The sequence below is a fragment of the Propithecus coquereli genome, unplaced genomic scaffold (genome assembly GCF_000956105.1).
Source record: "Propithecus coquereli isolate 6110/MARCELLA unplaced genomic scaffold, Pcoq_1.0 Scaffold126, whole genome shotgun sequence".
In the NCBI taxonomy this organism is placed as follows: Eukaryota; Metazoa; Chordata; class Mammalia; order Primates; family Indriidae; genus Propithecus; species Propithecus coquereli.
The window spans coordinates 5,493,296-5,515,998 of record NW_012136747.1 but is presented as its reverse complement, the minus strand read 5'-3'; the positions used below and the strand labels follow the sequence as shown (position 1 = coordinate 5,515,998).

General features: G+C 59.4%; 1 protein-coding gene across 1 annotated transcript; it reads right to left on the bottom strand.

The window, feature by feature from the left end:
* Window positions 1-1,581: 1,581 nt before the first annotated feature.
* On the bottom strand, window positions 1,582-18,151 carry RAC2 (ras-related C3 botulinum toxin substrate 2 (rho family, small GTP binding protein Rac2)). Its single transcript, XM_012638037.1, has 7 exons — window positions 17,957-18,151; window positions 15,834-15,905; window positions 7,827-7,944; window positions 6,999-7,061; window positions 6,442-6,601; window positions 2,956-3,088; window positions 1,582-2,357 (listed from the first exon to the last, which is right to left on the bottom strand). The coding sequence occupies exons 1-6, from the start codon at window positions 17,989-17,991 to the stop codon at window positions 2,958-2,960; spliced, it is 579 nt and encodes a 192-aa protein (XP_012493491.1). The 5' UTR covers window positions 17,992-18,151; the 3' UTR covers window positions 1,582-2,357; window positions 2,956-2,957.
* Window positions 18,152-22,703: the final 4,552 nt, after the last annotated feature.

The window sequence follows — 22,703 nt, the reverse complement described above, 5'->3', positions numbered from 1 at the left end:
AGATAATATGTGCATGCTGAGACAACACAATGAGCGAAGGCATTTATTCACTGACGTTAGTACTGGTATAAAGGCAAGGACTGTCTCTGCTGGGGTAGGCTCAGGGGGCTGAACACACGTGGGAAGAGGCCCCAGCCCACCCGTGGCCTGCAGGGAAGTTCGAGGAGCAGAGGGGGGAAAGGATTCGAGGCAAGGGGACGGGCATGTGCGAAGGCCTTAGAGTGAAAGAAGCAGGAAGGTGGATTTGAGGAAATGAGAGTCCGGTGTGACAGCGGAGGTGTGAGTGCAGGAAGAGAGAGGGAGGCAGAGGTGGCCACGGCTCCAGCGCCACGATGGGGGGTCCGGAGTTTGTCCCGAAGCCTTGTGAAGAGCAGGGAGCAGAAAGAGGCCCCTCTGACTCTGGCTAACCGGAGGGTCATCTCGGGGCTTTTAAACGCTGAACTTATTGGGGTGCGGGATCCTGCCCCCCTATGTCTACGCTGCGCAGTGTGTGTGGGTTGTGATGTGGTTTTTTGTTTCAGAGAAGTAACTTCAAAAACATAATGACCTTATTTGAGCTGAAACCAAGAAAAGCCAGGGGTTTCCCAACTGTACCCAGTCCCTTTCACGGGGGCTGCTCCCAAGAGGCAGGTGACCTGGGGGTCCTGCTTCAGAACTCGGGGACTTGCAGGGGCGGAGGGGCTGGCCAGGAGCTCTGGGAAGGCAGAAAATGGAAACCCGGAGCATTTCATTGGCTGGGCATTGGGGGACGTCTGGGGCGTCAGGGACAGGCTCTTACATCTCTTAGCCTCTCTAGAGCGGCCTCCCCCTGAGGGCAGAAGCGCGCGTGCACCCCTGGATCCCGCGCACTAGAGCAGTGCCTGGCACGGAGGAGGTGGCCAATAAGTACGTGCTGAATGAATGAACGAGAAGTCTGGACAGGGAAGAGCGATTGTGCACAGGACTGGGAGGTGTGGCCCCTACCTGTAACTTAGGGAACACCAAGGTGGGACCGACTGTGCCAGGCACCGTTACACTTTCTGTAGGAACTTCCTAAATCCTTACAGCAACCCCGTCTCTCTTTTAAAGAAACTCACCTTTGCTCAGCACCTGCTGGGCCCAGCATCACTTCCTTATACTGCTGGGTTGGACACTTTCCTGCGACCACCAATAGTGGAGGTTGCGGGTTTCTGGTTGCCGGATACCAAATTCCCCAATTCCAGCCAGGCTCTCAGCATCCACTTGGGAAGCGGCCTTTCCTCCCTAGTGCACCTGGTTTTGCTGGGGTTGCCTCTACTTGCTCCAGCCTGGCGTGTGGTCTAGGCCTGGCCAATCGGGGCACGGCACCCCTCCAACAAATAGGATTGGTTGAAGGACCAGGACCTAAGCTGGTCCATCAGAGTAAACCTTAGTCAGAACTTGACCTAGGACAGACGCTTGCTCTGTTTGGCTGAACTTGAACTTGGAAGGATGAAGCCCTGAGAGTCACCTGCCTGAGAATGGACCAGCCAGCAGAAGGCAGAGCCAAGGTGTACAGGAAAAGAAGCCCTGATGACATCATTTGAGCCCCCTTGATCAAGCTGCACCTGAAGTCATGATATTTCCAAACTGTAATCAATAAATTTATTTTCTGCTTAAGCAGGTTGAATCGGGTGTTCTGATTGCAATAGCAAAAGTCCTGACAGGCAGGGTATGAAAGTTTTAAGATTCTCACAGGTAAATGAAGCGTAGGATCCTGCAGGTGGAGCAGAAAGTCCTGAGAGATGGCAGGGATTAGCTGAATCCAGACTCTCGATTGGCGGGGCAGATATCCCAGAGATTTAGAGAATTTGATTTGTTTTATGTTGTCCCAAAAGAGGAGAACTGAAACCAGAGGGGCAAACTTCCGAGATACTCATTTTTGCTTAGTAGAACTTTCAGACAAGCAGGACCATCTCGATATCGGAGCAGACTGCCTCAGGAGGGACTGAGATCCCCGTCCCTGGAGGTATACAAGTAGTGGCTGGCGACCATCTGGCCCGAGGTTTCCAGAGGGGAGTCAGGCACTGGGGGGGACTAGGGTAAATGGGTAGATGCTTCCATATGCAGCAGCTGGCACTGACCGAAGTAACACAGGGGTGGCTTATTGGGTCCTGGGGCTCCCCGCTGGCCCCTGGGGAGGCAGGAACACGAACAGATTGGGATGCAGTGCCTACAAAGTCATACTCTCCCGGCCCCAGGGGACCTCCGGTGCGGAGAAGATGATCAGCCAAGCTCTGCAGCCACCTGCTAAGAAACGCCACAGGGAGGGGACAGCATGGCCAGCTGGGGCCCCGTCGGGCTTCGCATGGGGGCCCTAGAGGGTCAGGATCATCCGGGTGGGAGGGCTGGGGAGCAACCTGAAAGGGAGACAGGCAGGGGGTGAGAGTCTGGGGATAAGCAGAATCCATGGCTGACAGCTCATTCCAACCCCAGGGCCTTGGCTTGAGGTCTGCCCGCCTCCCGGGACCGCCCTCCTGCTCTCCCCACCACACCCAGTCCTCTCCGACCTTCTTGTCCCACCCCGAGGAAGCCTTGCAGGCTGCCACCAACGCACACCCATCAACGCACACCCACCCCGCCTCCTCTGCCCCGGGGGTACCAGAGTGCAGTCTGTCCCGCCTCCGCCCCTATATGTGGGGTTCGGTCTCCCTGGCTCGAATGGGCAGAGTGGGGCACAGGGACTCCCCAGGCCCTGGCCCAGGGTACCGGGCTTTTCTGATTCCCTGGGCCTTCCCCCTGGGACACGGGCTCCAGAGAGCAGGACTGCCTCAGGCAAACGACAAGAAGGCTGGGGAAACTGAGGCTACCTCAGTACCCACCCCTCTCGTGTCCTGGCCTAAATGCCACTCTCAGTGAACCGAGGGCCACTGCTCAGCAGCTGGACGCCCCCCTCCCAGCCAGAGCCCGCTGTGTATGGGGGGAGAGGTCCCCAAGCGGCGGGGGAGGGGCTCTCACCCCTAGAGGACGCTGCAGGGGCGCTTCTGCGGCCGCACGGGCTGAGGGCACAGGACAGCCCGGATCGCCTCGTCAAAGACGGTTTTCAGGCCCCTCTGCGTGAGGGCCGAGCACTCCAGGTACTTCACCGAGTCTGGTTATGGGGGGCGGCGGGAGAGCAGAGGCTGAGTCTGGGGGGCTCTGGGCAAACACCCCTACCGCGCCACACGACTGAACACAGGGCTGTGGGGGCTGCTGTCTGGGCTGCAGGACCAATGGGGCCATCTGGGAGCTGGGAGTTTCCTCACTGTGCCTCAGTTTCCTCACGTCTGAAGTCGCTTGAATTCGGTGGGAGAAGCGAAGACCCACAGGGCAGGTCTGTGTCTTTCTTGGACACGCAGGCCCTTAATTTGCGGAAGGCAGGCAGCAAGTCTGACACTTCCCTGGGAGGGGAAGGGCTCCAGCTTCAGTGCCCAAATCTCTGGGCGCCTCCCTGGCTTCTAAAAAGTAGCCTCGTGCCTGCCTGCAAGGCTTCCCCCAGGGACACTGCTCAGGACACCCGAGGCCCATATGGCTCCCTCCCCAGGACCCTCCACACACCATCTGCCACGCCTCAGCATCAGACCCATTTCACAGACGAGGAGACTGAGGCTCGTGGAGGATGTGACTCGTCCAAAGTCACACACTGGACGTTTCCCCTCCCCCCGAGGCAGCGGGGGCCCTCAGTGAGGGGGACGGGCATTGGAGCTCCTCCTCTCCCCACAGGGGACAGGCCTTTCCCAGGCCTGGAACCCGGGGCACAGACAGCAAGAAAGGCAGGCTGAGCCCCCACCCCCAGGGACAGTGTTCTGTGACCTCCCGCAGGGAGCCCATGTGACTTCCTGTGTCCGCTACAACCTGAACAGTTTCCCTGAAGTGCGGAACCAGAAAACCCCTTCTGCCGAGCAGCCTGCAAGCCTGGGGGCCAACGGCAGAGCCAAGAGGAAGAGAAGGGAGGGAGGGGGACTTTGCACCCTCCGCTGAGGCCCGCTCCTCTTCTGTGGTGGAAGGAAGGGGACAGACCCTGGCCAGCACCTGTGCCGTGCCAGGCACCAAGCTTCCGACAACACTGGGCAGAAATGCCATGACTTCCCACGTCACAGATGAGGAAACCGGCCCAGAGAGGGGAAGCCACGGGCCCAAAGGCACACAGCTGGGAAGAGGAGAGTCGGGACTGCAGGAGGGGCAGCCCCTGGAGGCCTGGGGCTGGGGAGGGAGGAAGGGCAGGGCAGGGACAAGGAAACTGAGGCTCAGAGAGGATGTCACTTGTCCCAAGTCACACTGGATGTCTCTCCTCCATCTGGGGGAGTCCCCGCCCCCCCGGGATCGTGGCAGTGGTCCCAGGGCTTGGCTGGTGGGAACGGAGCACCTTGAGCTCAGCCTGGGAGTCTTGTCAGTCACCACAACCCTGTGTGCTTAGGAGGTGCCACCAGCTGCCTCCTCCCTGTCCCCCCCCACCACTCGCCTCTCCAGATCAGGAACCTGGGCTGGGGGACCGGGCCTGCCTCAGCTCTGCCTCTGACCTCTCTAGGACACTGGCCAGCCCCCCTCTGGGCCTCAGTCCCGTTTGTCCAGGACTCAGTGACACACGATGGCTCGTCAGGCTGAGGCCGGGGCCGGAGAGCGGCAGGGAGAGCGTGTGGGGAGGCCCCGGGAGGGGCAGACGGCTCTGATCCTTGTAACACTGAGGGCACCAGCCCGCCTGGGTTCGAATCTGCGCTCTGCCACATCCTGGCTGTGTGGCCTTCAGCCAGTGGCTTCTCCCCGAGCCTCAGTTTCCTTTTCTGTAAAGTGCAGGTGACGAGAGTCCCTCCGTCACAGTTGCTGTGAGAATGAAGTGGGGGCATTTGGGGCTGGCACCCAGGAGGTGCTCAGTGCCTGTGAGGCATGATCATTAGCTGGGTCAGAGCTGCCCCACACTTGTCTTCCCAGGGCGGGGGCCCAGACGGGCAGTGGCGGCTGCTGTGTCCTCACTAGCCCTGCAGGTCCCCACCCTCCCCGCCCCGCAGGCCTGAGCTGGTCTGAGGCCCCATCACGTCACTACCCCTGCCCCAGCCCACCCAGGGTCAGCCGGGAGAGATTGGCTAGAGCCGAGGCCGGCCCCTTACAGACGAGAAAGGGCCCTCGGGGATGGCCCAGGCCTGCCTGTGCAGATGGGACGCTGAGGCCCAGAGAGGGGGAGCCCCTATCCCAAGGTCACACAGCCCATCAGTGCCAGAGCAAGGACAGGGATCCAGGCTTCCAGGGCCCCTCACGCTGGCCCAAAGCGCGTGCTTTGAAAGGGAAGGGCAAGGACGCAGGCTGCAGAGCCGCGTCTCAGGCGGAAGGAGTCCGAGAGCAGGCGGATCAGAAAGAAGAGCGGGCGGGGGTGCAAGCCCCCAGCCAGAGACCCCAGCACGGGGCAGGGGGCCCAGGGTTTAAGCATCTTCCCCCTGGGGAAGATGGCTGTGTCACCGGGCTGGTCATGGGAAGGAGGGAGGTGGTGGCTGCGGTTTCTCTTCCTGTGAAGAGATGTGAGTCCCCAGGGCCCTCCTAGTTCCGGCAGGAGGAAGGGCGGTAGGGCTGAGGCGGGGAGGGGTGGGGAGGCCTGGCCCTGTGCCTGCGGGACCCCGTGGTGAGGCAGAGGGCACAGCTCATCGGGGCCAAACCCAGCAGGGGGCTGCCAGGCTTTTGGGTGAGTGGCCCTATCCCTGGGCTGCAGGCATGCTGGGACCTGACCAGGGACAGGGACAGAGCCAGCAGGCCTGGACGCCATGGGAGAGGCCAGAGCCATGGTCATCACCTCCCTGCGCAGACAGCCCCAAGCCACGACAAGGAGGCCCCCCAGTAAGCCAGCAATTTGCTGTCCTTCCTTCAAACCCGGTCGGGCCACCTACTAGCTGTGTGACCTTGAGAAGTCATGTTATTCCTCTGGCCCAGTGATCTGATGGCAAAGAGGAAGGAGTTGGGCTGAGAAGCCAGGGGGTGAGGAGAGGGAGGTGAGAGGAGGTGGAGGGGAATGTGACACCCCTCAATTCTAAAGCAGGGGCACTTCCTCCAGGAAGCCTTCCCAGAACACCCCAGCTCGGCGTGGCTGCACGTCCCCTAAGCAACCCAGCAGCCCTGCTCCATCCCTGCCTCTGTCTGCTCCGGACACACCCCCTTACTCTCCATGTCCATTGACAGACACTCCTGCTGCCTGACACACGGTGCGTCCCACACGCAGGTGCCGCTCTAGGAGCCGCACGTGTATTAGCTCACTTAATTCCCCCAACCTCCCAGGGAGGCAGGAGCTACCAGCCTTTGCCGGTAAGGACACAGAGGCACAGAGAGGCTAAGTGACTCGCCCAAGGTCACACAGCTAGAGCGCAGCACAGTCAGGGTTTGAACCGGGTAGCGTGTGGCCTGGAGCCCGTGTTTACACCACCATGAGGCTGAGTCGGGGCTCCCCCTGCGTCCAGCCCCCCTCTCTGAGCCCGAGCCCCCTACCAATCTCCTTGGCCAGTGCCAGGCCCTGTGGGTAGGTGATGGGTGCCAGCTTCTTCTCCTTCAGCTTCTCGATGGTGTCCTTGTCATCCCGCAGGTCCAGCTTGGTGCCCACCAGGATGATGGGCGTGCTGGGGCAGTGGTGCCGCACCTCGGGGAACCACTGGGCGGGGCGGCGCGAGGTTGTGCGGGGTGCACGGGGCGTGTGAGCGCGCAGGGAGGAGGGCGCGGGCGTGTGGTCGTAGGAAGGAGGCGGCGAGATTCCGTGCAGATAGGAGACAAGCACGGGGAGATGGGGCGATAGAGGGGGCGCGAGGTTGTGCAGGGAGGAGAGGGGACAAGATTATAGGAGCTGGGAGTCACGTTAACTGCCCCAGCCCTCCCCGAGCCCCCCTCCGCGTCTCCCCCAGGACCCCGCCGGCCCTGGCTGGCACTGGAGACCCGCCCCGCCCATGGCCTCTGCTGCCCCAGGGACAAGCCTAAAGTTGCCAGCCCGTCCCTCCTTCCCCGATCAGGGTCACCTGCCCCTGCGCCCCCAATGCCCGCTCAGTCCAGCTCACCTTGGCGCGGACGTTCTCGTAGGAGGCTGGGCTGACGAGGGAGAAGCAGATGAGGAAGACGTCCTGGGGGCAGAGCAGGCAAGAGTTGCCCGTGAGGGGGGCCCGGGGTGTCCCCACCCCCCGGCAGCCACTGAGGGGTGGAGCAGCCCAGGGGACGCTGGGGCTCAGGATCTCAGCAGAGCAGGGACGCCCTCCTGCCCGCTGCTGTCTAACACTTGCTACAGGCCGGGCCTCTTCTGTGCTCACGCGCCACTCCGAAGCGAATACTGCTACTAACCCATTCCACAGATGGGGAAAGCGAGGCTCACAAAGGTTAAAGGGCTTGCTGAGGCGCATCCCAGAAGGGGAGGATCTGGGATTCCAGAGCCCACACTGCTGGCCATGCGCTATTCTACTGTCTGATTACTCGCCACAGTCCTCTCCTTGCACCCACCGGAGGGACAGCCAAGGACCCTGGGGCCTAGCAGTCACAGAGCCACCTGCAGGCACCCCCGCCTCCTCTCCCCTCCCCCAGCACTCCCAGGGGTCACCATCCTCGGCTGCCTACCGGGGCCCTGTGCAGAGTCCACCTGCCCCACCACTGGAAGCCGGGGGGTGCCAGAGCCCACAGGGCAGAAGGCTGGGGAGACTGGCCCAGCCGAACATGCAGGGCTGGGGGAGCGCAGGGAGGAGTCCCTGCTCTCCCTGGAGAGGGGTGAGGCACTCCACCAGCTGAGCCTCAGGGGCGAGTCAGGGCTCCCCAGGCTGAGCTGGCCGGAAGGGCATTCCAAGCAGAGGGAACAGAGAGCGCAAACGCCAGGACCGCACGGAGGGGGTGGGGCAGCACACCGTCTGGGGGTAGGAGAGCGGCCGGAGACGGTCGTAGTCCTCCTGCCCGGCAGTGTCCCACAGCCCCAGGTTCACAGGTTTGCTGTCCACCATCACGTTGGCTGAGTAGTTGTCAAACCTGTGGGGAGCAGGCAAGAGAGAGGCAAGGTCAGTCCCAAGCCCCAGAGCCCAGGGACTCCCATCCAGCCCGGTGTTGTTCCATTCAGAGGCTGAGACTCAGAGAGGGTCTGCAAGTGTCCCAAAGTCACACAGCACTAAGCAGTTGAATTTTCTTTTTTTCATTACGGATCCATTATATTAAAACATTTTCATGCAAGTAAAAATAAAAGAGGAAAATATTATCTCTTGACCATTTTTCTGCCTTCAACTGTCCTTTGAGGCTGGATAACTTTTCCTCCAAGTCTTGATCAGAATAATCCTTACCCACCTCCCACGCTGGACACTTAGGTTGTCTCCCGATATTTGTTGAATGAATGTTCATCCCTGTCTTAGGGGATTCATTCATCGCCCTCAGAAGCAAACCCTAAGGGAACAGGGAAGGGGACACACGTGGTCTATCTGGGGGGCAACCCCAGGAAGCTGCAGAGGGGAGTGGGGAGGAGTCCAGGAAAGGACGCTGGGCCCAGTCCTGCTGGGGCACCTGGGGGACAGCATGGCCTGCGCTCAGGGTGCCCGGGGGCAGGCAGCTGGGTATTGATCCACTGTCTCCCACCTTCCACTGGCAGAGAGCTGCTCCTGGGGCCTTCAAGCCCACCCTGGAGTGCCCCCGACAAGCCGTCAGTCACCAGCCCGTGGAAGGGCCCTGGCACATGCAGAGGGGTGGGGTGGGCTACCGATCTCGACCGCTAACATCTCCCTGCTGGCACCAGGAGGCCTCCGGGGCAATGAAACGAGCTTCCAGATTTATTTTTTGGGCACCTACTGTGCATCGGGCCCCCGCCAGTGCCGGGGACACAACAGAGCACAAGCCCGGCCCACCCCCAGTCCAGCAGAAGGCCAGACACTCGGCAAAGGGCCTGACAACCGTCAGAGAAGGCGCAGTCCAGGGGACTCTGGGAGGGCCAAGCCCAGGGCTCCAAGCTCAGAGCGGAGAAGGCTTTACAAGCAAGTTGTCACTACACACATCCCTCCTCATGCTGTGGAAGAGAACACTGGGATCAGAGAGGTACGGTGACTTACGCAAGGCCACACAGCCAATGAGTGACCAACCTAGGTGAAAAGCTATCTCTGTCTGACTCTACAACCAGTGCTTACTGCCCCGTGCCATGGCTGTGCCTCCAAGGCTGCCCTCACTGCCTGACCTTCTCACAGAGGTCACCCGCACAGGCCCTGCTCCTCAATTCCTGACCTGGCCCACTGAGACCTCAGGCTCCTCTGGCTTCTCCTCCTACTCCTCCCAAGCTGAGCCATTTCCCTGCGCAAGGCTCACACTGCCTGCCTCCCTGCGCTTGTCCACATGGGCCCCGGCCCGGCTCACCCTTCCCCACCTCAGCCGTCCACATGTTCCCACCCTCCAGCCCCGGTGGTCCTCCACGCCCTCGGGCTACCCACCTCTCCGAGCCTTTGCTCCTGCTGCCTCCCTCTGGAATACCCTCCAGCCCCTCTTCTCTCTCGCCTCTAGTCACACTTCCAAACCCTGCCAGGCACGTCCTCCTCTGTGGGGAACTTCCCCGTCCCCCACCTGGGAAGGGCTGGCCACTCCCTCTCTCAGGTGTGCTTTGCCCCGATCACGCGTAGGCATCGAGTGTGTCTCTGTCCCCTCCAGGGGCCGTGTGTGGTCCGTGTGGGCCGGGCGCGTGCCTGCTTCATCTCCATGGCCAGGGACTGCCGGTGGGACAGAATTAACCTGAGCTGAACTGAAACCCCTCGATGCCGCCTCTTCCAAGAGGCCCGCACAGGACACTGCTCGCTGTCAGGCTGCAGAGACCCAAAGGGTAGCTCTGAGGACCCCTCTCCTGAGAAGCAGTCCCCACCCCCCCATCAAAAGAGTGGGCAGCCTGGCATGGTTCACACACTGTGCTGTTCGGCCCGGAGAGCGTTCCTGGCCACCCCTCAGCTCCTCAAACGCCGCTGCTCCCTCCGTCCTGGAAAGATCCTGCCGACACCGGGGCCTGACTTCACCCTCCCTCCTGCCCCTCCCTCTTCCTCTTCCTCACTGCCAGGCTGACTCTTACTCACCCCTCCCGCCCCAGCTCAATGCCACCCGCTCCAGGAAACCTTTCCTGATCCCAAGGCAGGTCACGGCCACCACCCAACCCCAACCAGACCCCTTGGGGACCTTGGCACTAGGCCTGGCACTAGGCCTAGCTTGTTCCTCGCTGCACCCTGGGGCCACCACAGGTGTGGAGTTTGGCAGGTGCTGCTGGTACCCATTCTGGGTACCACCCACCCCTGTGTGCTACCCAGGGAGACACAACTGGGCATGATGGGAAAAGAAGTGTCTGTGTTCTTTTTGGCTTTGATCAGAAAACACACCCTTGGGACAAGCTGGGGATGCTGGGACACTCCCTCCTCTAACATTCAGCCGAGGATGAAATTCTAGCGCCAAGAAGATGCCCAATATTCCTTGAAGCAAAGGCTTCTGCCTCCTCTGGGTCACCCCCAGGACCTCAGGGGCCGTGGCAACGTGGAAAGAGCCGGGGCCCTGAACAGCACCAGCCTCTGTGCCGTGGCCAGGCCGGGGGCTGCGGGCCTTGGTACGTTAAGTCTTGAAGTCCCATGTGAGCCAAGACAAAAGGACCTTAAGTTACTCCCTTTAGACAGATGAGGAAACTGAGGCCCCAAGAGGTCAGTAGCTTTTCCAAGGCCAGCCAACTCGCGAGCGCTGGAGCTGGGACTCTAGGTCTGATCCTCCTGCGACATCCTTTGTGACTGAACAAATGAACCCCAGGAGGGGTGGTTTGCCAGGGGGCAACTGCCTGGGTTGGGAGGGAACAAAGAATTCTGTGTGAAGCCGCATCGTCCTGGCTGTGTGACCCTGGGTGAGTGACTTAGCTTCTCTGAGCCTCAATCTCTTCAATGGGCTGGGGGGAATTTTAAAAAAATGGCTCCTACCGGGGCCACGAGGAGGCTCCAGAGACAGATGTTCAGCCACCCCACTGGGAAACATCGGGAAGCGGAGCAATCTCATTTTCCGTGTCCCCAGAGGTCCCCCCACTGGGCCCTTTCCCAGGGGACCTGCTGTCAGAGCCCGAGGGACAGGTGCGGGGATGTGTCAATGAGGTGGAGCCCCCAGGGGTCCCCCTTATTTAAGAAACCCATGAGCAGCCACAACCTGAGCACGCCACCATAGCCAGCCCTCGCCCCATTTTCCAGACGAAGAAACTGAGGCTCCCAGACAGGAGGGGACTTGCCTAAGATCTCCCAGCCAGCGGGTGGCAGAGCAAGGGCCAGAGCCCATTACCCGCTGCAGAAAAGCCCTAGCAGTAAGCACGGCCACGACTGCACTGTCGGAGACAGAGCCGGAGACGGCAGAGGGTGTTTTCACGCACAGCCCGTACGGCTCTGAGGCCTGGCCTCTTGCCGCAGGCCCAGCCCTACCCCTGGAATGGGTGGAGGAGGGAACTGGGGCAGGTGACAGAGGTCAGCCGTCAGATGTCACCTGACCACCACCCAAAGCCACCCCAGGGAGGAAGGATGGTGCATTCGAGGAACCCAGAGACCACAGGGCACTGTGGCTGGTGACTTGGGGATGAGGAAGGACTGGCCAGGCCGGGGGTTGGGGGTGGATACAGTGGGGATTCTGGGCTGTCCTCCGGGAAATGGGGAGCCACTGAGGGGTGTAAGCAGGCAGGGCGTGACGAGGTCAGGTTTGCAGGTAGAAAAGGCCCTCTCGGCTGCTGGGTGCAGGTCCTCGGGAGAGATAACTAGCAGGGAAGCTGGAAGACCAGAGGGGAGGCTCTTACAGCGTCCTTGGTGAACGGCGAGGGCGGCTGGAGGAGAAGAGGGGAGGCGGAACAGAAGACGGAACAGAAGCGGGTGCCCGAGTGAAGGCAGGGGCTCCAGCCAGCTGGGCACCGCGAGGGACTGACACGCCGAGTAGCAGGAGCGTGGCGGCAGGGGCAGGCGAGACGCCAGGCAGGAAAGCCTGGAGGGGCCCTGGCGCACCCAGCAGGGAGGCCGACGTCCTCCCGTCTATGTCTATGGGAATCCCAGACTCAACTTGGCACGTCCCGCAGAGACGATTCCGAAGGAAGGTGAAACTGAAGTTCCAGGCAATTCGACCTGAACTACCAGCGTGCGTTCTTCTTGCAGAGCTGAGCCCTGTGTACCTCTCAGGGCGGGCCAGAGCGCACTGTGCCAGGGGATCCAGTAATGACCGAGCGCCAGTGATGTGCCCAGCTCTGTTCTAGAAACTGGTGCGACAGCAGTGAGCTAGACAGACCAGGGCCCTGTCCTTGGGGAGCCTCCATCCCAGCAGGGGAGCCGCAGGATACAGTCGACAGTGAGGGAGGGGCTGTGAACAACGTCGGCAGGGCGGTGGGGTGGAGGAGCCTGGGTGGAGGCAGGGGGTCAGGGAGGCCACGTCAGAGCAGGGAACTGAATGACGGGGGTGGAGGGTGCCTGATATCAGAGTGGGGGTGAAGAGGCTTGGCGGGGGTGATGCGTCTGGGGTCCCCGAGGCAGCCTGAGTATCTGGAGGGGAGTGGTAAGAGGGTGCGAGGTAACCAAGGCTGCGGAGGAGGCAGCTGTCATCCAGGCCTTGGAACGCCAGGATGGGTTCGAGTGTGAAGGGACACCACGGGGATGTAGGCCAGGCCGCGTCCCTCTCAAACTTTCACTTCTGCAAGCTCAGCTGGGCTCCGTTTGCGCACGCTTACAAGGAGGTGAGGTATAAGGGGGAGACCCCCTGTGTCCCAGGCACCCAAGCACAGGGTCTTCCTGCCATGTCTTTGTGTCCCCAACACCCAGCTTGGGCCACCCACAGAGCAGGCTTCATTCTCCCATCTGTGATGTGGGGGCGGGGGCGAAGTTTGAGGCAAAGATCTCACAGGGCCCCCCTGGCTTAAATATTGGGCCTAGGATGTAACTCGCCAGGCTATAAATGCCCCAGTGTGGGGTGGGTCCCTCCCTCACGGTTCTGGGCCTCAGAGAGTCCCCATCTATATACACCACAGGACGTGCCGAATCAAGGAGGGGACAGTGGGAGCCAATCGGGGGCAGCCTGCTCAGGAAAGTGTCTGCCGCAGGTCCGGGTCCGCCCCTTAGCTGTTAGCCCCCAACCGCTGGCCCCAGGCCAGCTCTCCTGCTTATCTGATCCTGTGTCTGCAGCACACGCCTCCTCCCCCGGCAGAACTCCCACCCCAGCCCCAGAAGCCCCCCAACCTTTATCTCAGGCGCCAGAGATCTTAGGCTGCCCGTTTTTCTCACCCACCCTCTCTCCCTCCTCCCGCTCCAATGCCAAGGGCCCAGTGTGACTTATTTTACGTTCCCTGTCCCTGGGGGTGGGTCGTGCGTCCTGGCTGGCTGGCTTGGGTGGTTGTTTGTGGCTGGGTGAGCCTGTGTGTGGCGGCATCGGTGGGAGGGATGGATGCCGGGCTCGCTACTTTGTTTGGCGGGGCGCGCGCTGGATGGACAGTCCGTCTTGCTTGATCGTTAATTATTTCTTTCTGGGTGGGGCCGGGCGTTCATTGAGTGGGGGGCCGGTTCTTTGTGCGGCCGTGTGTGTGTGCGTGGGTGGGTGGCCCGCGGAGGTGGCTTGGGTGGTGGTTTGTCTGACCTCTCTCTCGAGTGCGTGGCGGGTAGGTTGTGTTTGTTTTGTTTCGTCCGCTTGTTTCTTGTTGTTTGTGCGGGCCAAGTCCGTGCAGGGCGGGCGGCGGGTGGCTGGGGGGGGTGGGTGTGAGTGGCTTGCCTCGTGCGTTTCTTTTGTGTGGGGGGGAGGGGGCGGGTGTGTGTTGTCTGTGCCTGCCCCTCTTTTTTATAGGGAAGGTGAGTGTGGGTGCGGGGGGGTGATTGGTTGGCGTCCTTCCTGCAGTGGGTGGTCCCTCCTGGTTAGTGCGGGCTGGGTTGTTTCTTTAGCTTGCATTGAGTGAGTGAGAGGCGGTGGGTGCCCACTCCTTGTTGGTGCGGCCTTCCTTCGGCGGGGGCTTCCTTCCCTCTGTCTGCCTCTGTCTGTGGGTGGGGGGTGCTTGCTGTTTGTTTGCTGACTGACGGACGGGAGGGTGGCTCTCTCTCTGTCTGCAGGGCGGGTGGGTGGGGCGGTCGCTCGCTGGCGGCCGGAGCTGGGTGAGGCTCAGTGCTCGCTGTGGGTGCCTGGGTTTGTTTGTCTTTTCTTTCCTGGGTGGGGCTGTCTGTGTGAGGTGGGTGCGGGGTGTGTGTGCGGGATGGGTGCGGGGGGAGGGCGGGGGTGGTTGGTGCTGGCTGCGTGGGTGGGGCGGGGGTGGGTTGGTTGGTTGGGTGGGTGTGGTTTTTGTTGGGGGCGGTGTTTTTTCTTCCTTCTCTCTCTGTCTGTTCTTTGTGGGCGTGCTTCCTCCTCCTTCCTTGGATGGCGGTTCGTTTATATAAAGGGGGGGGCGCGAGGGTGTGTGTGCGGCCGGGCGTGGGTGGGTGTGTGTGTGGGGCGCGTTCGTTGGCTTGAGCCTCAGCTTCCCACGGGTGTCCTGTGATAGTAACTCCCACTCCGTGAGGATCAAATGCAATCACCGGTGTGTGACATCGCGACAGGGCCCCGACACAGCAGGCCCTCAGTAGGTGGCAGCCAGGATTGACCCTCCCAGGGGCTCTCCCATGATGTTCCACTCAGGCCAACTCGAAACACACGCACTGTGTGTAAGGCAGTGCGCACATCGCACCGGGTATGAGACTCTGCGCTAAGACAGCAGGGAAGCCCAGAAAGAACTAGACAGGCTCATGGTCGTAGGAGACATCAGATAATCACTTGGAGTGTGAGAGACCCCTTTGGGCTAGATCGGAAAGGCTTCCTGGAGGAGGAGGCACTGCAGCTGGGCCTGGAGGCTTTAAACAGATGGGTATGGGAAGAAAAAGCACTATTCGGAGAGGGAACAGCTTGAGCAAAGGCCCTGAGGTGGAAATGCCCAGGGAGGCTGGATGCCGTGGCTCGCACCTGAAATCCCAGCACTTTGAGAGGCTGAGGCAGGAGGATTACTTGAGGCCAGGAGTTTGAGGCCAGCCTGGGCAACACAGAGACCCCATCTCTACAAAAAAATTAAAAATCAGCTGGGCACAGTGGTGTGCGCCTGTAGTCCCAGCTCCTTGGGAGGCTGAGACAGGAGGATCATTTGAGTCCAGGAGTTTGAGGTTGTAGTGAGCTATGATCTCGCCACTGTACTTTAGCCTGGGTGACAGTGTGAGTCCCTGTCTAAAACAGAAAGAAAGGAAGGAAGGAAGGGAGCGAGGGGGAGAAATGCCCAGGCAACGAGTGGCAAACGGTAGGGGCTGGAAGCAGACAGCATGAAAACGAAGTAACTAAGGAGCGATGGAGCCACAGGGGAGGTTGGGGGAAGACCACGCAGGCCCTCACGCGCCATGCCAGGGGATCGGGGAGTCGTCCTGGGGGTGGCAGGGGCACTGAGGGCTGGCCGGGGAGGGGCTGGTGCCTCCCCAGTCATACTTCCCTCCTGAGTCTGACACTGACACACTCCTCCAGCCATGTCAGGTGACAGCCCTGCCTCCAGGGCCTGCAACGGAGAGCAGGGCCTCGGGTGGGCCTGCAGATGGCCCTGCTCTGCAACCCCACACACCTGTCCCCTGCTGTCGCCGCTCCTTGGGGCCAGGCCCTCTGGATCACGTCCTCCCCCAGCCTCCCCTCCCCTCTGCTTCTCCAGCGGCGCCTCTCCCACCCCTGCCTTTGCCCGAGCCCTCTCCTCCACCTCCCTTTGCTTGGAGGCCCTGCTTGAAGGCCACTGCCGACTCTCCAGCCCTTCCCCATCGCCCAGCCCCACGACGTCCCACCAGGCTGGAGACTGTGGCCCTGGCCTGGTCCCCAAGTGCCCACACCAGCCCGGACCGCGGGAGGTGCCTGTGTCTCCGCGCTCCCCGGGAACTCACACGGTGGGGATGTACTCTCCTGGGAAGGCGTTGGTGGTGTAGCTGATGAGAAGGCAGGTCTTGCCCACGGCTCTGAAAGACAGAAAGCGCGAGGGGACGGCAGTCACGGGCTCTGCCTGGGACGTGGGAGGTTTCTGAGTGCCCGCCTGGTCCCCGGAGAAGGCTCAGCATCTACCCCGGCCCAGGCCTGTACGACCTCAGGGTCTGACCCGAGATTCTGATCCACGGGTGTGGGAAGAACTGGGAATCTGCATTTTTAACAAGCTTGCCCGGCTGCCAGTGACATGGGACAGAGGGGTCAGCATTTAGGCAATGCCGCGGGGCTCCTGGTGCCTGACCAGGGCTCTGCCATCCTACTCCTGGGCTTCAAATCCCAGCTCCATCACCTACCAGCAGCACGACCTTGGGGCGAGTCACTTAACCTCCCCTTGCCTCAGTTTCCCCATCTAGAAAATAGGGATGAGTCCCTCCGCATTGGAGCGTGCTGGGAAGTAAACCGGACGATGCCCGTCGAAGCACTGAGCTCAGGCGTGTGTCGCGGCAGCCAGTTGCTGCGAGGGAAGGCCGGACCCTGCCCTTCCCTCTGCCCTCGCCACAGAGCGCAGCGGAGGGCACAGGCTTCTGCAGTCAGAGAGGCCTGGTTCAAACCCTGGGAGGTCTTGGGCAGACTACTTCTCTGAGCTTCAGGTTCCCCGCTGTAAAAGGGACCTAATATTAGTGAGGGTCGGTGGGAGGATAAAAGAGAGGGGCGGGGCTGAGCCCAGTCCTGGGCACATTGGAGGGAATAAGTAAATGGTGAGCTCCATTCTTTGTGCCAGGCTGGGCGGGGGCACAGGTGGCTCCGCGGGAAGCCCAGGGGCCAGAGGGGCAGCTCTGGGGCTCCCCCTGGCTCTGCTTGGTTTCGTGACTTCCTGCTCTGAGGGGGTGGCTCAACCTCTCCTCTCCCCCGCGCCCTCCCAGGGCCTGCCACCAAGGTAACTTTGAAAGGCTGGAACGTTACCCTTGACTTCCGCCCTCCCCTCCTCTGACCAGATACAAAGCGGAAGTGAGCGGCAGGTGGGCGCAGAAAACCCTGTGCCTTAGAATCAGCTGAAAGCTCCTGGCCAACCGGCCACCTGGCCACAACGGGGCCACTGGGACCCAGGCCGGGAGAGAGATCCGAGCCTCCCAAGGCCTCTGCCCCCCGCAGAGTGCGAGAGCCAGGGCGAGGGGCCCTGTCCGGCAAGAACATGCCTGGATGTGTGGAACAGAAGACCCCAGGAGGGGCTGTGGGCTGGACCCTAGGTTGCCGCTGGCAGGCACAAGAGACGGACGGATTGGATCTGTCATTTTACAGACGAGGAAACTGAGGCACATGGGACATGATAGCCTTAGGCCACTGAGCTCTGACAACTGAGGGCAGTCCTCAGCCCAGCCTGGCCCCTGCAGTCACCCTCCCACCCTTCTCTCTTCCTCCCTCCCTCACTCTGCCTCTCAGCGGCACCCTTGCCCTCTGCTCCCTGCCCTCATCCCTGCAGATGCTCCCAAGCCAGCAGCTGCAGGGAGGGAAGAGGCAGGGGGGACAACGAGGAGGGGACATTTATTGAGCACGCACTGGCAAGATAGACACTCAGCATATCTCAAGTGACCCCACAGCAACCCTAGGAGCACAGGCCTCTTCCCAGATGGCCAAGCTGAGGCTCAGAGAGGTGCTATGACTCGCCCAACGCCACACAGCAGCACCAAGCCAGTGACCAGAGCCCGGGTCAGCCTAGAGACAAAGGCCCAATTTTTGGTTTCCCACTTTCCACCTGTGTACACAGAGTTGAAGACTGAGGCTCACCTTCCTGGGAGACCTGTTCCCAGCTTTTGGGGTACAGGCAAGGGACCCCAGACACCCCCACTTGCAGTCCCGCACTCTCCACCCAGGTGGATTCCGGGCTGGGGTGGGCTGAGGCGAGTGAAGCTGTCCTCAGCCCACCCCAGGGTGTTCCCTCTGGGCCCTGGGAGAAGGAAGCGACTCCTCCCAGCTGCCTCCCTGGGACACCCACATCTGCAGGGCAGGGGGCTTCCCCAGGGTGCCAGGGTGGGAAGGTCTGGGGTGTCCAGTAGGGGGCTGCGAGGAAGTCCAGCTAGGTACCTACCCATCTCCCACCACCACACACTTGATGGCCTGCATCGTGTCTGGAGCCTGGGGGGCGGCGGCGGCAGTGACAGCTCAGGGCCGAGAGCGTGTCTGCAGGCACCAGGGGTGTGGAGAGGCTGGCGAGGCCCTGGCTGAGCAGCGGCGGCGGGGCAGGAGGCAGGAGGAAGCGGAAGGGGAACTTACCCAAGTTGCTGCCCCCACAGCCGTTTGCAGAGGGCGGGGCATGTGGCCGCAGAGCAGCTGGGGGGGCTCAGGTGCTGGGCTGGGCCCTGCCGGCCCCACGGGCACCTGCACGGGCTCCAGCTGGAGACTGGCTTCCTGCCCTTGGAGCAGGCCCAGAGGTTGTTCTCCAAGAACTCGAGGCTTCCAAGAATTCTGTTCCCCTCGATTCTAAGCATAGCATTTAATGAGTGCCTACTGTGTGCCAGGCACAGTACCGGTGCTGGTGATTCCGGCATGCAAGAGACACAGCCCGTCCCTAGAATTCATACTCTTCAGAGAGGGGAAAGTGTGACCTCATGAGTCAGGAAGTAATGGGGCCACCGGGATCCACAGAGAGAGAACTTGAGAGTCACCAAGAGGGAGAGCTGGGGGCCTGCAAGGTGGCCTTCAAGCTGGCCCTCGAAACTTGGTGTCCGAGAGAGGGCACTCCAGCTGGGGGACTGCACGAGTGAAGACACGGGGGCTGCCCAGGCCGGGCCCGTGCAGGAGTCCCTGAGTGAAAGGATGGCAATGTAGCGGGGCGGGGGTGATGAGGCAGGAAGAGAGGTGGGGCCAGCTGATGGGGAGTGGCGGGCAGTGCCCATGCGAGCCAAGCCTATCCAAGGCGGGAGACCAGGCACCCTGGAACTGGGAACCACGGCCCATTGCACTGATGCAGAAACTGAGGATCTGAGAAGTCAGTTGACTCACCAGGACCACCCGGCCTGAAATCAACCCCAGGGGCAGGTGACTCCAAGCCCTTCTGGCACCCCAGCTGCTGTCGGGGGGACAAAGCTTGAGTTCTGCAGCTCATGGGGAGAGTGCGTGCTCCCCCTCAGCCAGGAGGGCTCCCTGGGTAGACTCAGGAGAACATCAGCTGTCCACGGCTGGCTCCAAGGTCAAAGGTCAGGCTGGCTGCAAGGTCCAAGGTCACTGTTCGTTGCTACCACTCCCCCCACCCAGCACGTTTCCAGCTCCAGGGAGAAGGCAAGGGAGGGGAGGGGCAAAGCCACTGGCCACCCACCCTGGACTCGTCACTCAGGACAAGCCAGGAAACCCCCAGGAGGTGCGGAAGGCCAGGGGCTGCTGGGTGGCAGAGCCCAGGATCCCCACCAGGCAGCCGGAGGCTGAACCTTTCCAGAGCAGTTCGCACGAGCTCCTGGGTTCGCAAAAATGACTTGCGGAAAGAGAAATGCAACTTCCTCAAGCGCCTACTCCGACACTTGGGCAAGTCAACTATTAAAGCCACCAACGAACGGATGTCTTTCCTCTGCACTTTGCATAGGCTGAGCTCAGACTGTGGGAAGCACTTCATGGCCCCAGCCGGAGTCAGGGAGGCCAGGAGGCCGTGACCACCCTGAGGCCCCCCACTCACAGGCCACCCGAGGACTTTGTTCCGGATACTCCTCTACATCCTCATTCTTTCCCCATCCACCAGCCCATCGGGCACTTCTGTGTTCATCTAAAAAAAAAATGCAGTGCGTAACCTGGCCTGCTGGAACGGAGAAAGAGCGTCGGTATCGTTACGGTTAGACAGGAAGGCAAGTTCTGCGTTCTACCACACAGCAGGGGGACTGCAGCAAAGAGCAACGTGGTGTCTGTGTCGAGATAGCTAGAAGATTTTCAATGTTGTCACCACAAAGAAATGATAAATGTTTAAAGTGACAGATGCGGCAATTGCCCGATTTGATCGTCATGCTGCGTAAACGTGCCGAAACATCACGTCGTGCTCCATGAACATGTACGGTTATGGCGTCAGTTATAAATAAAGAAATTAAACAAATCATTTTTTTAAAAAAGAATTCATCCCTAGTTCTTGAAGGGAAAAAAGCAAATGTTTCATGTATAGATGCAACTTCTTAAATTAAGTTACACAATTAAATTAGCTTTAAAAAAAGAACATTGGTGGAAAAAGTAGTAAAATCCAAGTGAAATCTGAAATTGTACTAGTATTATACCAATGGTAATTTCTTAGTTTTCACAAATGTACAGCAGTTAAGTAAATGATATTAATATAAGGCAAAACTGGGTGAAAGATATATGTGAACTCTCTTACTATCTTTGCAACTTTTCTGTAAATCTAAAGGTTATTCCAGAATAAAACATTTTTTTAAATAATAAAAAGGAAGATAAAAGAATAATGATGCACCTCTCTGGGGGTACACAGCCAACGAGTGTGGCCACATGACTTGGAAAGTAGTATATGTACTGAGTTTTACCCCTTATTCACCCTCCTAGGAAGGAGATTTTTGTGCAGTACACAACCTGCCCAATCATACATGGCCATGGTGGTCCTAAAATTGTACCTGCTCTCCATCCCAAGAAAGCCATTTCTCCAGGACAGCCCAGGCAAAAAATCTCCCTGACTTAAAGCTATCAGCTCCCTCCTCTGTTCCGCACACATCAATTATACATCACCAAAATACTTAACTCTGGGCTTGGTAACTGCAGTAGATAGAAAACACGGAAGAACAGAAAGCTGCCCCTGAAGAACCTGTAACCAGCACTGAGAATGACACAGGAACCCTGGAACCACTCTCCTGGAATGTCCTCCATCTTTCAGAGGTCCTGGGGTTGTGTGGATGGCCAAGGTCAGCAGGATGGCAAGTTGGAGAAGGGAGGCAGCTCTGACGACAGCAGCAGGTGGACGCAGGCTAGAAGGACAGTAGCGATTCCTGCGTGCTCCAGTGTGGCAAACATTGCTCTAAGCACAGGACTGCCGGGGGCTCCTGCTGCTCCCCCATTTTACAGACGAGGAAACCGAGACACACTGAGGCTCCCAACTTGCCCAGAGTGATGCACTTGTGCCCCTGCACTGGGAGTGAATCTGTTTCCTTATTCAATTCCTGTTTCACAGGTGGGGAAACTGAGGCCCAAGTTCACATGACCAAGGCCATGATCATGATGCAGCAGCCCTGACCTCTGGTCCAGTCCTCTTCACCTTCTTTCTTTTCTCTTTCTTTCTTTTTTTTTTTTAGACACAGGGTCTTGCTCTGTCACTCAGGCTGGAGTACAGTAGCATGATCATAGCTCACTGTAATCTCAAACTCCTGGGCGCAAGCGATCCTCCCACCTCAGTCTCCTGAGTAGCTGGGACTACAGGTGGGCACCACCACACCCAGATAATTTTATTTTTTTAGAGACGGGGTCTCGCTATATTGCCCAGGCTGGTCCCAAACTCCTAGCCTCAAGCAATCCTCCTGCCTTGGCCTCCCAAAGTGCTGGGAATACAGGCGTGAGCCATGGAGCTCCGCCTTTTCTTTTTTTTTCCCCCCAAGTACCTATATCGAGATATAATTTGCATACAATAAATTGTATCCATTTAAAGTGCACAATTCCACTCATTTCCACAGATATATATACCCACGAAACCTCCACCGCAACCAACATACAGAACATCACAGAACATCTCCATCGCCTTGGAAATTTCCTCCCACCCCCGTGCAGTCCACCCCTCCCTCTGTTTCTCCCCACCTCCACCCAGCCACCCAGCTCACACACACAAGCTCTGATCTGCTTCCTGCCACCATAGCTTACTTTGCATTTTCTAGAATTTCACACAAATGGAGTCACACAGTGTGTGGCATCGCACGCGAGGCTCTTTCAGTGAGCACGTTTTTGAGATTCATCCATGCTGCCGCACGTGCTATGGTCTGTGCCTTTTACTAGTGAGCGGTGTCCGTCACGCGGATGTATCACATTTGATTATTCATTTGGTCCCATCCTCTTTAAAAAAAAATTTTTTTATTACATTTCTGAGGCAGAAAAAATTTAAAGGTACGTGCAACATTTAACAGGAAGATGCTTACATTACTTCCAAAAGAATAGAAAGCCCATACGTGCAAGGGCACAGGAAAAAATTTCACCTTTTGATGGCTCCCAGAAAACTTTCTTTTGACCACACTTTGCAAACTCACGGAATCACAGAGCCACAAGGCCTCTGGGCAGGCTCAGTAGAGTCATAAAGCCATCTATACCCAACCCGCCCTTGCACCACTGATACACAGTGCCTGGTTCACTGCCCACAAGGCAGCCATCCAGTCTCAGCTCACATACTTCCAATGATGGGGAGCTCATTCCCTTATTGGGCAGCCTCTTCCATCCCTAGCCAGCCTGGGGATCGTCCCCACCGAGGTCCTAGCTCTTGTCCTGGTGCCGCTTGGGGTCAGTCGCCTCCCTTCTCCCCACCACAGGCCTTAGGCTTTAAGAGGCACGACCCCCAGCCCGCAGTGTGTTGGTAAATGTGTAACTTAGAGTTCTTGTTTAGTTGTTTTTCCTGGTAAATAATATTCCGTTATAGGAATCTATCAAATGTATCTATCCAACCTCCGGTTAATGGGTATGTGAGTGGCTCTCAATGTGTGCACGACAGACAATTCTGCTGTGAACATCCGCGGGCTCCCGGGATGGTGTGTGGGGTTTCCCTAGACGCAAGACGGCAGAGCTGCAGGACACACACATCTCGCAGCTCCGCCGTGCTGCAGCCGTCTCCAGGAATTCCGCTCAGCTACACCCTCGCCCGCACTCGGCCTCCACGACTTCAC